This window comes from Sceloporus undulatus, chromosome 5 (assembly GCF_019175285.1).
Source record: "Sceloporus undulatus isolate JIND9_A2432 ecotype Alabama chromosome 5, SceUnd_v1.1, whole genome shotgun sequence".
NCBI lineage: Eukaryota > Metazoa > Chordata > Lepidosauria > Squamata > Phrynosomatidae > Sceloporus > Sceloporus undulatus.
Genome location: NC_056526.1, coordinates 179,984,396 through 179,997,819, shown reverse-complemented (window position 1 = coordinate 179,997,819; position 13,424 = coordinate 179,984,396). Strand labels below are relative to the sequence as shown.

General features: G+C 39.5%; 2 protein-coding genes across 4 annotated transcripts in view; one reads left to right on the top strand and one right to left on the bottom strand.

Annotated features, from left to right (window-relative positions):
- Positions 1-67: 67 nt before the first annotated feature.
- On the top strand, positions 68-4,110 carry MRPS18C (mitochondrial ribosomal protein S18C). Of its 2 annotated transcripts, XM_042469002.1 has the most exons (6): positions 84-290; positions 905-966; positions 2,573-2,656; positions 3,448-3,505; positions 3,796-3,855; positions 3,944-4,110. In XM_042469002.1, the coding sequence occupies exons 1-6, from the start codon at positions 200-202 to the stop codon at positions 4,018-4,020; spliced, it is 432 nt and encodes a 143-aa protein (XP_042324936.1). In that variant the 5' UTR covers positions 84-199; the 3' UTR covers positions 4,021-4,110. The 2 variants fall into 2 exon arrangements, with proteins under 2 accessions (XP_042324937.1, XP_042324936.1); XM_042469003.1 differs by lacking the exon at positions 3,796-3,855 and having other exon boundaries at positions 68-290.
- Positions 3,912-13,424, bottom strand: part of ABRAXAS1 (abraxas 1, BRCA1 A complex subunit) — a 13,172-nt gene continuing 3,659 nt past the window's right edge. For both annotated transcript variants that reach the window (XM_042469000.1, XM_042469001.1), the window contains exons 4-9: positions 12,946-13,012; positions 11,164-11,357; positions 9,209-9,328; positions 7,337-7,421; positions 6,466-6,577; positions 3,912-5,156 (exon numbers count right to left, since the gene is read on the bottom strand). In XM_042469000.1, coding sequence (XP_042324934.1) covers positions 4,741-5,156; positions 6,466-6,577; positions 7,337-7,421; positions 9,209-9,328; positions 11,164-11,357; positions 12,946-13,012 — 994 coding nt within the window. In that variant the 3' untranslated portion in view covers positions 3,912-4,740. The remainder of the gene's footprint in view (positions 5,157-6,465; positions 6,578-7,336; positions 7,422-9,208; positions 9,329-11,163; positions 11,358-12,945; positions 13,013-13,424) is intronic.

Genomic DNA, 13,424 nt, shown 5'->3' with positions numbered 1-13,424 from the left:
ATGAGAAAGCATTAAACCACGTGACCCAACGGTTGCTAAGAGACGAAGGCGGGCGTTGAAGGGAATGCCGTGCGATGATTGGTGGTCGGGTTTTATTGACAGCTTTTTCCACTTGCCTCACGGAGCACGCGCCAAACCTTGAAGTGCTGCAAAACGGAAGTGCTGTGAGACTGAGGCGGAAGTTTGAGGGAGGAGCAAAATGGCCGCCGTGGTTGCGATGTTGAAGGGACCGGGAAGGCTTTGGTGTGTCTTCGCCGGACGGAGGAAGAATCTTTGTGCTTCTGGAGCAGGTGAGGGAGGAGAAGCCCTGCCCGAGACGGAGAGTGGCTGGCTCTTTCCACGGAATCCTAGAGTGGGAAGAGAACGCAAGGGCCCTCCAGCCCAGCCCCATTCTGCCGTGCAGGAACTCCCACTCAACGCATCCCCATTGACAGATGGCCATCCAGCCTCTGCTTAGAGACCTCCAAGGAAGGAGACTCCACTACACTCCGAGGAAGGAGTGCGTTCCACTGTTGAACAGCCCTTTCTGTCAGGAGGTTCCTCCTAATGTTGAGGTGGATCTCTTTTCCTGTAGCTTGCATCCATTGCTCCTTTGGGTCCTAGTCTCTGGAGCAGCAGAAAACAAGCTCACTCCCTCCTCAATATGACATCCCTTCAAGTATTTAAACAAGGCTATCATATCACCTCTTAACCTTCTCTTCTCCAGTCTAAACCTCCCCAGCTTTTTTCCCCTTTGGGAATGTGTGTCATCTAAATGCCATGCCCCCGAAGCAGCCAGAAGCCGCATTGTTTGACCCGTCTGTTTTGGGCCTCTGTCACCCATTTTCGGTCACCAGGGCCAGTGGCTTTTCTAGGCGAATCCTCACTCAAATTAACAAAGCTGTCTGTACATGTTTCTTTTCAGTTGCGTCACGGAGAAGAGAATGTAGTTCACAGAGCCAGCAGGTGCCCAGTGAGGCAGACATGGTGAGAGAGCTTGTGCTTTGTAGTTACGGTAGAAGTTTACAGTAGAAGTTAATGTGTTCATTAGAATTACAGTGATTAAAGGGAAACGCTTATATTTTTAATTTCATGCCGTAAGCCTTAAGTCAGTGAAGCATCCTTACAACAAACAGCACATGAGCCAATATAAAATATCTAACGCCACTTCATTCATCATACAGAATCTGGCACTGACTGATTGTAATTTTGAGTTTTAAAAATGAACAGCAAAGATCAATAAATTTATTTACAACGGCCTGTTTTTTTTTGGGGGGGGTTACTAGTAAAAACAAACATTAAATAAAAATAGTTCATATTGTCTGCAATCTAAATTTACATATCCTGAAAATTTATATTCCTGAAGTAGAAGGCTTTCATGGCTGGCATCCATAGATTTTGGGGCTCTGTGGCCATGTTCTAGAAGAGTTTCTTCCTGATGTTTCACCAGCATCTGTGGCTGGCATCTTCAGAGAATGGTGAAGACCCAAGGACCCAAGTCCTTTCCAGGCAAGCATTCTCTGAAGATGCCAGCCACAGATGCTGGCAAAACGTCAGGAAGAAACTCTTCTAGAACATGGCCACATAGCCCAAAAAACCCACAAAAAACTATCCTGAAAACTATTATAAGAATAGCAAGAAGCATCAATTCACATTTACCAGAATAAGGAAGGAATGGTTACTTCAAACACTGGGTCAAATCTAAATTCAAGTCGTGTAGATGGAAGTGGGACTTCCTTGCCTTTCTCCCCAGTAAAGTCAGGATGTTGTGTGAAGTTCCTCAGAAGAGACAGTGCAGAGGAGTGCAGGATCTCTGAAGATTAGATGAAGCCTTCTTGCATGTGTTCTTCCTGGAGTGTTCAATAAGTCAACCTGGAACATTGCTTCTTGCCATAAAGTATCTGATAGGTTAGTTGTGATAGAAACCTTACATGCCCTGATGATACTGGAAGAAGAAATGTTGGACTAATCTTCCCTGCAGTGAGATATATGGCAGGAATGCAGATGGAGAGTGATGTAGATTTAATTTGACACTGACTGCATTTTTACTGGGTTTTTAGTAAGAGTAGGTACACTAATATTTGGGAATACAGTTGGAAAGAGTTATTGGAGGTTAATTTTTCTCCATTCTTAGAATGGACAAGTTAATCATATGAAACTATGTGGGTTTTGTAAGAGATAGCCATATTAGTCTGTTTTGGCATAAAAACACACGAAGGAATATAATTGAGACTAACTAGAAAGAACAACCTTCTAGCATAAGCTCTTGTGGATTCAATCTATATTTTGTAAGTGTTCAGTTTTTAAAAAAGCATGTACCAAAGCTGACTTTGCTTCTTAGTGTTAGATGCTGAAACCAAGTTGCTTTCTAGAGTGGATTACTCCTAATTGATGTCACACTTGACGGCTCTTTTGTCCAGTTTGTGCATGCAAAAAAATTGAAGAAGTGCTTGTGCCACAGAATCTGATCTAGTACTAGTTTTAATTTTACAGGGTCTACATGTCTCCTCCTGCATAGAATAGTGTCTTGCTTGCTTAAGTAGTTAAGTGATCATTATTGAAAAGGCTACTACTAAAATTGCTCTTGTTTCAGCCTGTAGCGATGGAAAATCCCTATAAGGAACCACCTAAAAAATGCATCTTGTGTGGAACAACTCTTGACTACAAGAATGTACAGGTACATTCATTCTTGCCTTTTACTTATGCAGTGTGTTACAAAAAGCCAAGGAAAGCAAAGTTCAGGATTAGCAAGGAGAATACTATTTCACTTGTCTGCTCTCCTACTAATAAAAGAAAAATGCACTGCTTCAGGGTGGCACTTATTAGTAACCTTTCTGCTTCTTTCGTGTGTTTCCATTCACTCTCTAGGAGTGCTGGAAAGAATTTCAGGAGTTTGTTCAAAAGATACAAAGTGGATGGTTTCTAGAGAAACCATCCTCAGACCAGTTTCATGTAATATAGCATGTTAAGAAGGTAGTTCAGGTTCAGAATGCCAAGTGTGCAATGACCACATGCCAGCTGCATAGGGCAACACCTAAAATGGAGTGGAAGCAGAAGGATTGCAAGCTTCAACCGTACTGTGCTTTGACTATGAATCCATCATGCAATGGATCCAAACTGAGTTTCATTACTCTTTCAGTGGGGTTAAAGTGGTTCCCAAACTGTGGTCCTCCAGGTGTTTTGGACTTAAGTTCCCAGAATCCTTGACATTGATCAAGATGGAAGTTGAAATCTAAAATATCTGGACCAGAGAACCAGAGTTTGGGAACCATTGGAAGTGTAACATTTGGTTCCAACTCAGTATTTTACCCTCATTATTTCTACACTTGGGTTGCAACTTACAAACTGTAGGTGAAATGAAGATCATTACAGCATACTCAGAGCAACAATGTATTCTGAATAAAATAGTTTGCTTCTCATCTAGTATTTAATTATTTTGAAGACTGAAATATTTTGTTTCTCCAACAGCTTTTATCACAGTTTATTTCTCCATATACTGGTAAAATCCTTGGTCGACACATAACAGGTATGTAACAAAGAACAACTTTAGCAGTGTTTTGCCTACAGTTATATCCCGTTCGGATCCATATCACCACTTTCAAGGCTATTAAAATAGCTAGCCACTCATGATGAACTGTGTGCCTTTTGAATTGTTTTTGTGTTTTCTAAAACTGAATGGAGCTAAAAGATTATTTAACAAGTGTTATTTTAAAGCACAACTAACAGGTAGAATTTGGGCTCATGTAGGAACTGAGTATTTTATATTGTCAAAATATTGTTTTGGAATGATTTTAGAATGACTGTTTCATTTCATAGGCTTATGTGAAAAGAAACAATCTGAACTCACAAAAACTATTAAAAGAGCCCGAAAAACAGGTATATTTCATTTTTAAAATATGGAAAAGTTTACATTTTGCAAAGTCCTTGTCTTTCAAAACCTAACATCTTGATGATTATGTTACAGGATTTATGTCGGTGACATATAAGGACCCAACATTCCTCAGTGACCCTAAAATATGTAATATTAAATATCCAGAATGAACTGTTAATTGTACCTAATAAATGTATTTTTGTTATTACTTTGTGCTCATTACTAATAGAACCTCAATAAACAAGCCACTTCCACCTCAACAATCAGTCTATTGTTATTTCCTTCTGTATGCAGAATACAAAAGAAAGGGTGATGAGTATTTGTCCTGACATTGTCTCATAATTAATGATTTATTCCTTTTGTAAACCGAATAGCTTTGTTTCTTGAAATTGTAGTGAGCATTAGCAACACATATCTGTATTGTATGTATCGGGGTGGGGAGGGTATGGCATGTGGTCCCCAATCCCAGGTTTCTGCACCCTTCCAAAACTAAAGTGTAGTAGTAATAACAAAATTAGGAAAAATTCAAGTGTTAGTGCATAATCAAAAGGGATGTATTAAATGGGCTATTAAGTTTGGTCTGCTTCCATATTTTTTGGGTCACAGAAGTGTTGGGCCTCCAGTATAACCACTTCTTAAGTATACCTGGTATTAAAAAACAAAACTCTAAATATTTGTGGCCTGTTCTATGGTACTGTCTGAAATAATCCCTGAGAATATGAGACTGCTTTGTCTTTCTTGAATTGTAAGGACAATGTTGGTGTAATGAGTGAATTTTACTATCTGAGGGATTTTGCCCAGACGCCCTGAATTAACGCAGAATGGTAACTGTATATGCAGCAAATACAGAGGATAACTATAGAAAAAATCCTTTATATCTCTAGAAAAATTTAGATAGTTGGAGAACGTGTGTATTCACCAGGCTCTTGAGGTTCATCCTCATCTGGTTCAGCATTGCTCATATTTCTTTCTTGGTCACAATTGCCATTTTCTTCTCGAAATGGTTTTTGACGAAGTTGGAATGATCTTAGTCTTTTGAAGGGATTTGTTCCACTTGTACTTACACTAGCTTTTCGTTTCATTGCTAGCCTTGTTTCAGCTTCAGGAAAATTAGTTTCTTTGAGCATTAATGTTAGTTGGTCTGTTACTCTGATGTTGTGGTCAACAGTGCAGCAATACTTAGAAAGCTGTCTTCCTTTTAAAGTAACAATGTTCATGTTTAGTCCGGAGTTTGGGAAAAAGTTTTGCAAAGCCTGACAAAGGAAAATATTCTCTTTTGGCTCATCTGGATGGCTTTTGTTTTTTTCTGAAACAGAACACGAATAAGGTGTGAAACTAGAAAATACTTTATGACACTTACAGTAGATTTGAACATTAGCTGCATAGACCAGCAGTTGCTTGACTGATAATGAGCAGACAACCCCCCCCCCCCCTCAAAAAGTACAGGATTTCCAAACTATAGATGTAGCTTCCCCAGAATCAAAAAGGATTCATTTAAGATCCCAGTTTATGTACTGGAAATCACATTTGTTTTCCCAGCATCAATAAAGTGCAATTTAATTTCACATAGTCCAGTTTTACAATCTGTAAATCTTGCAAATGGCTACTCTCCCAGCATGGCTCCCTAATCATGTTCTGAATTGTTCCCCAGTTATTTATGGGCAGTGAAAATACTCAGCTATGGATGATGCCCAACAGGAATGACCTTTCTTGCTTTTCCTGCCTATCTGAATTGCAGATTGACAAGTCTGTCACACAGCTGCTTGGCAGGATGGCCAAAGTGCAAGCTCAGTGGGAAGGGTCATTCCCATGTACTTGCTCAGTATCACAGCACCAACCTGCCATCTCTCTAAGCAGCTCAGTGGCAGGCTTGTGGACATCCTCAAAGAGCTGCACACGAAGCCTTGTAGAGCCACACTGCCTCTTTTCTACTCAGCATTCACTGATGGTCCCCATCTTTCTTATAAAAACAAAAGCAGGGTGAGCAAAGGATTTTGCTATGTTGAAGGTATTAGCAAAATTATTTACAAAGTTTGTACATCTTACAGTATCAACAAAGTTTTTATACTTTACATTAACCAATCTGAAAAGCACAGCCGTAGACAGCTTAACAAAAGGAATAATTTAGTAAAGACGTTATAGTGGTAATTTCAGTTGAGAGAAAACAAATGTCTGGTTCTGGGCATGCTTCCCAATATTTTCCCCAATATTTTCTTACAATAAATTCTAGAAAGTCAGTCTTTCAAAAGACTCAAAAGAATGTAATGCTGTCAGTGATGAAACCTACACAGGTTCTTATCATAATAACTGTGCGTGTCTTTGACAAGTCAGGCCTGAAACAGATGGGCCAAATGATGAGATATTTCCGGCCACATTTGCGATGTAGCATTTAGAAGACACACACTCTGAATGTCAGTGGAAACCGCACTAACACTGCTTCTTCCTAAAACAACCAGGCCAAAAAGTAGTGTAGAAATCCGCTCCTTTTTGGCCGCCCAGTTCAGGAGCCCCAAAAAGTCTCGTTGCTGTCCTTTTGGCCCGTCTGTTTTGGGCCTCTGTTAACTTTTTTTACTCCAATAAACTAGCAATTGAATAATACAGTTTGTCTTCATTACCTGCAATTAGCATATGTTCTTTTTTTCTTTTTACTTCTTCTCTTAGTTGATCTACTTCTGCTAATAGATTCTCTATCAGCCTTTCACTATCCACTACTTTACTGCATAGATTCTAGAAAAAGAAAGAGATATGAGTGGAAAATGGGACTTTTATCATTACTTGAACACTGTTATCCTTACATTAATTTTTAGTGTCTCCAGCTGAGCATCCAATCTACAACTATATGTATAGTGGGGGAAAACCAATTTTTATTTGAAGTGATAGAAAATGTTCATTCTCATATCATGAAGTGTAAATTGAACAGGTGTACCCTATGCTGTAGTGTGCAGTACTGGAAGCGTCTAAGGAAAAAGCACTTCTCTCTTTGGTCCAGGCATATAGCTTCACAGAACAGTCAGTCATCTCTGTAGATTTGCACACACTTAACTCTGCAGTTATATTTGTTACCGATGTACATGGGTGTTGGGTGTATAGAGGTCATCCTCTGTTTACCAAGACTGGATGTGTTGATTCAACACATATTGCTTCCTAAATTATAACCTTGTAGATGTGTCTTTAGAAATTAAGACATAATTTGCTTGCAGATGGACACAAGAAGAGCAGCTGACTTAAGACTAACCTATGTACAATGATTATACAGATGATGCTTTTTCACATATTTACACAGAATTATATTTCCAGGCTGCATCATAATACTGTATATATATGAATGAAACCCACAGTAATGGAATTGGGTCTTTATGATACTGTATTTCAGGAGACTTTATCTGAACGCTTACTAATCTGAATAGCATTGTCAAAGAGTTATTTATAGCTTTGCATTACACATTAAATGGTACAAGAGATGTTTTCCAAAAATGTGTAACTTACCTTTAGTTCCTCCTGCAAAGTAGCATACATTTCATTAATCTTATGTACCTCTTTTAGAGACCCATCTTCATTAAAAAATTCTGACCTTTTAATACAAAAAGAAACCTACAATGTAATATTTGTATCTGTCACTTGTAATAAAGTGGCTATTGAAATATCTCAATTTCATCACTTTTAAGTGTGGATACTTTCATACATCCTAAACTGACACCAGAATTACAGAAACATACAGGTAAATAATTAAAATGCTACTTACTAGACAATAATGCTTCCTGAAAATCTTACTGCTTAAAATATTAAATGAGAAGCAAACTCCAATTAGGTATTGAGGTTTTTAGCTGCTTAAAAGCATATACTGTAAATGCACATACTTGCTCACTGCTACATAGTCTCTTTTTTCACACTGAAGACTTTATTTAATTGCTTCTTCCAACAGTGAACTCCGTGGCTCATAAATAGAATTTAAATGAGGCCATAAAGACACAAGCAAGGGCATTATAATAATTAGAGTTCATTTATATCCCCAAACCAGGACACAATCTTGTACCAGCATGCTCAAAACCCTCAGGTTTGCAGAAATATATATATAAAAATGATTTAAGCACAATAGCAAAAGCTACTATGACTTCTGTGATGTCATGGGTTTGTATATAAAAATGTTGCTCAATTTATTGTGTATGAGATGTGTAGCTATAGGGAAAGGGGAGAGAACAGAGTGTTGAAATGGATGCTGATGGGTGGAATGTTTGGTGAATGACAGTTCCAGTTTGAGTGGACTCAGTTGAGCCTGGGGTTTGAGCAGAGTGTAGGGAGAAAGTTGTTTGAGAATAATAATAATAATAATAATAATAATAATTTTTATTTCTATCTTCCCGCCTCTCCCGATGGATCGAAGCGGGATCGCAGCAAAGTTAAAATTACAATTACAATATTGCAGCATTAGTTACTGAACCATAAGGGTTAGACCCTTAGAGTGAGAAAGAGAGAGGTTTAGCTGGGTACTTAGTAAGGCTCTGATTTAGCTTGAGAGGACAAAGCGTGGCGTTCCAAATGTTACATATAATCTCTTTCAAGGTTTAACTTCTGTAAATAAAGTTGCATTTTTGTTGTTTTTTTCTTTTTACATTTTTGGCTTCTGAAATTGCTATTGTTCTGAGAGCTGGGTTTCAGACAAAATGTCTATGGCGGCAGCACTGCTGGTGGAACAATGGTGTCCTGTTGGGGACAGAAGTGGAATAAATCCTCACAGGAACCTCAGTGGTGGGATAAAAGGCGGAACCCTCACGTACAGGGTGGAATCCCCTACATTAGGTGTAGGCATTGGATATAATTCCTACAACTTCCATGGGGACGGGGGGGAGAAAAGAGACTATAGGGCAAAACAGATTGCACCGCCTTCTGGACGGCTTGGGAGCATGGCTTTTACATGCCGCATGCTCCCAAGTCGCTGGGAAGCTGCCTGGCCCTTTGCACAGGGGAGGCTTCATGATGTTCCAGCATTGCAGCGTTTACATGCTGCACACTGCCAGACTGTCATGAAGCCAGTTTTCGGCTTCAAGGCAGATTGGGGCCGTGGCTTCAAGCTGCCCCTTCCACTAGTCTTATTTCACAACTACGTTCAGTCAACTGGAATCATGGCATACAGAACATTAACAAAAGTATCCACGCAAATCTAGAGAGTGTGATGAACTGGCTTCCTTGACGTCTACGCAGTTTTCAGTGTCACAAGGAAAGACACACCTGGAATTATGAATTTGGGTTTGTGAGAGACGGACATATTGGAACTTTTTCCTGTTTGCTGGGAATTATTTCAAATCCAGGGAGAGCTACTGAAAATGCTATACAAAAATATGGAAAATACTCTCTCCCTACCTGTGTTCTGCAATTGCTCTACAAAAGCCAGAAGAAATACAAGAACCAGATACAGTTCTGTAACCTTGTTGCTCTGCCATTCCCAGATTGGCCACAATAAGAGGAACTTTCTGGAAAAGACTAGAAAAACAGATGTGTAAGAGTAAAATGCAAATATGGAAATTTTTAGTAAATGCTTTCTAATAGTGCATAACCAGAACATCATTCCTTTATTAATTCTTAACTGAAAGGTCAACAATTTACCTATGATCCCTGAAAATGGAAGCAAAGTGCCTCCTTTGTACCCAAAGAGAAAACGGCTGACAAGGTGGTGGTTTGAAGGGCGCTTCCTACTCTGTTGGTATAATCCAGAAGGACTCTGGATTAGAGAAATTGTCTAGTGTGAATTCTCCTCCCTTCTGCTGGAGAATCCACAAATCGAGAAAGTGAATGTTTTGAAAGACATTTTACTTCTGTGCAAATACAGTTGGCCCTCTGTTTTTTGGGGGATCTGTTCCAGACATACATCCGAACACAAAAATGGAGGCTCACACTTATTGAAGCCCAACAGGCTTGAATGGAGCGCGCCCCCATCCATGTGGCAAGGGCACGTGCGCCGAGTGTGCACCTCATTGCAAACAACGGAGGTCGCCCCTCCACATATATTCAAGGGTGTTGATTGCAGATCCGCGCATTAGGAGGGGTGACTGTATATGACTGAAACCGCAATTGCTACTTAAGGCATCTTAGTAACAAAGTCCCTTCCAATATGATTGGAACTGTTAATGTAACTGGCTTCAAGCCAAGAAGACCAATTTTGAGATAACATAGATAGCAACCTATAAGCTAGCATTCTTGAAGTTACATTTTGGATAGTACAGCACAGCCACTTCTGTGTTGCAGTGTTGTGAAGGCACTAATCCTAACAGTATTTTGATCTCCAATTCAGATGTAAAGGACTGGAGTTGGTTCTCATGTTATGTTGGCTTTTTTACTTTCAGCACTCGTAGGAGTAGGCCCAGCACTAGCATATATAATGCAGCACAAGAGCTAATAAAAGATGAGTTGTGGCAATGTAGTCACCTCTCATACCTTCACTTTAAAGCATTAGAAATGATACATGGTCATGATCTGAAACTTTGGCTTAATCAGTATGTCACAAGGCAAATACAGAAGCCAGAAAGACTTCTAGCACTTCAGAACATGTTTCAGTATAGCATGTAAACCCATACCTTAAACATGATGGCTAGCAATCATGAACAGCCATGGACCTCTATGCCTAGCAGGGATGGGAAATGTGAAGGGCTCCAGATGTTGCTGAATTGCAATTCCCATTAGGCTTAGCCAGCGCAGTCAACAGTGTGAGATGATGAGAGTTGCAATCCTACAACATTTAGAGAGCTCATTTTCTCCAGTTGTGTACAGGATTGTAGCCAGAGATCCAATAGTAAGAGAATGAAATGTCAACTGAACAAATTCCTTCCATTGCATGACTACTTTCAGAATGGAGTAAAGAATATATTATTGGAAATTAATGTATAAGTATTTATATATTAATGGACATGAATAAATTGAAGAAACTGAATGTATTATTCCTTGAGTAACACAGGTTTATTCAGCGATGAAATGTTACTTTCCACAGATGGGCAATGTCTGTATTAGGATCAACTACAATTCTACAAAAAGTGCTACTGAACCTTTCATAGGTTAGAAGATCCCCAAATCAGCTATCTTCACAACCCCAAAGGGCTACATTTGAATTACCAACCACATACAGTAGTTCCCAACAAATTTCCACTGTTGAAGACTTTTGTGGAAGTGTAGTTGATGGTATCAAACATATTACCCACTTGTAGATTTTTGTTTTGTTCTTATAGATCAACATGGCCAGCTTCATTTTTAGGACAAAGTTTTACTAGATAGGTCCTTTTGGAACTAACAGAGAAAGAAGTCACATAGGATCTAATTTTACTTACCCTTCTTGTGGTTTGTGCAAGGCATACTCAAGTTTGTAAGTGGATGAACTTGAAGAAGTTACACTGGAAGTTAGTAACAGAAAAACAAGACCCTGATTTGAAAAGTGTGATTGTAAACGTGTATGAAGGAGTCGCTCTCGGAAAGTCATGGTCTGGTCAGTATTGCGCCTGAGCTTGTACCAGCCTACCACAGTCTGGGAGGAAGGGAGAAAAGGCAAAAAGAAAAATTAATCCATCTTGAAATCACTTAATTTCCAACTATGAAAGAGTTAAGAAAAAGCTTCAAGGAAAATACATTGCTTTCCAATCCTTTGACCTGCTGCAGTGAACAATGAATTAGAATCAGGATTATGGGCACCATGTGTATCTAACACTGCCTAGAAAATAACTAGTCTTCAAAATTTTTTTACCTGATTGGCTTGAATGTGCATATTTATGTTTATATGGGATTATGTCTGTAGTGATCTTGGGTTCACAGAACCAGCATCTGCCTCTTGTGTTTGTCTACTTTTTCAATACTGTTGCAATGCCTAACTTTTTGAACAATACAGGCGTATACATATTTCCTCTATATTTATTTACTCAGTTTATGTCTTGCCATTCTACTACAAATGGCAACTTATAATAAAATAGTATAAATAAAGACCTAAATCCAGCTACTAGTTCCACCAAGAGTAGGCCTACCAAAACAATGCTGATTGATTAAACCAATATTAATGTAAATGCCATTAATTCAATGGGTCTGTTCTAGTGAAGACTAGCAAGTGGGTTTAGGCTCTAAGGGGTGAAACAGACAGCCCCGATGGGGCGGCTTGGAGCCGCCCCATTTAGGCTGGATTGGGAGTGTGGCAAACAGATGCGTGGTTCCAATCTAGCCAGTTTCTGCCCCAAATAGGAGCAGAAAAAATCCACTCCTATTTGAGGTGCAAAAAAGCCGCCCCTTTGCCTCTGGAGTCAGCTTTTTGCTAGCTTCAGGGCATGTAGTGTCTAAATGCCACACCCCCAAGTTGCCTGGAAGCCGCCCAGTGTATGATCACCAGTGCGACTTCTGGGCGATTTGGGGCGTGGCATGTGTAAATACCAGGCCCTCAAGCCAGCTTTAAGCTGGCTAAAGCTGCCAGTCTGTGTCGGCCCTAAGTTAAAACACGAATTAAAAATGTATTAGTAAAAGAAAAAAATTAGTATTCTTCCCATTAAGTCTCTTCTGCAGCAAAGGGCCTACTGGAATGAAAATGTCTTTGCATTGCAAAAGAGAAATGAATTCTGCTTAGCTTCCCTAGCATTCCATTAAGAGTTCATTGAGAAATACACACACTCTCTGTCACTCCCATCTATCTACATGGATTATCCCCCACCACACACAACAACAACAACAACATAACCCCCCAACTGAACCTGACCTCCTATAAGAATGTTAGAAAAGAAAATTAGGAATTAACAGCAACACAGAAGAGTGGCAGAACCAGGATATATTAGCGGGAAAATACAAAGGTTGTGATGCATTATTGTTACTGTTATTTTTACTAAATGTGGCTTGACCGGGAATAGACTTCTTTCCACTGACCTCACTGGGACTTATACTGAGTATGACATTATGTAAATAAATATGAGTCATGCTGTGGGAAATAAAATTTAGCTAGCTCATTATAGTATTACATTTCTTTAAAACAATTCAAGAGAAGACCTGCTGAAAAGTTCTGGAGCTTCCAAAACCTACTACATTTATGTGGAACTGTAGTTTATTCTAAAAAAGAGAAGAGGCTAATTCTAAGTGCAAAATACCTTCTGGCATCTTGACAATATTTTCTTCAGCAGTGCCTCATTCAGTTCTCCAGCAGAATTGTAAAAGCTAGAATATATAAAGATGAATCAGAATTGACAATGAATCAAACAGTATCTCTGTCTGATTAGAAGGAGAAACAACGGAATTAGAGTTCATCCACAAACTACAGTCCATCAGCAATGGATTGGACAAAGATAATGGCTTCCTAGCACACTATACAGTGGTGCCTCGGGTTACGAAATTAATTCGTTCCGCGGCTAATTTCGTAACCCGAAAAACCTTCGTAAGCCGAATTGCCATAGGCGCTAATGGGGAAAAAAGCCGCGGCTCTGCCGCGGCTCCATTTAAAACAGCGCCGGAGTTTTTTCGTAACCCGAAAAAACTTTCGTAACCCGAAACAATAAATCCCTATGGGATTTTTTCGTATCCCGAAAAATTCGTAACCTGGGTATTTCGTATCCCGAGGTACCACTGTACC

Excerpts from the sequence above, each read along its gene's own strand:
- MRPS18C (XM_042469002.1), top strand. The coding sequence starts at position 200 with ATGGCCGCCGTGGTTGCGATGTTGAAGGGACCGGGAAGGCTTTGGTGT. Across the intron at positions 291-904 it reads TCTTTGTGCTTCTGGAGCAG|TTGCGTCACGGAGAAGAGAA; the intron begins GTGAGGGAGGAG and ends GTTTCTTTTCAG. Across the intron at positions 3,506-3,795 it reads CCTTGGTCGACACATAACAG|GCTTATGTGAAAAGAAACAA; the intron begins GTATGTAACAAA and ends TTCATTTCATAG.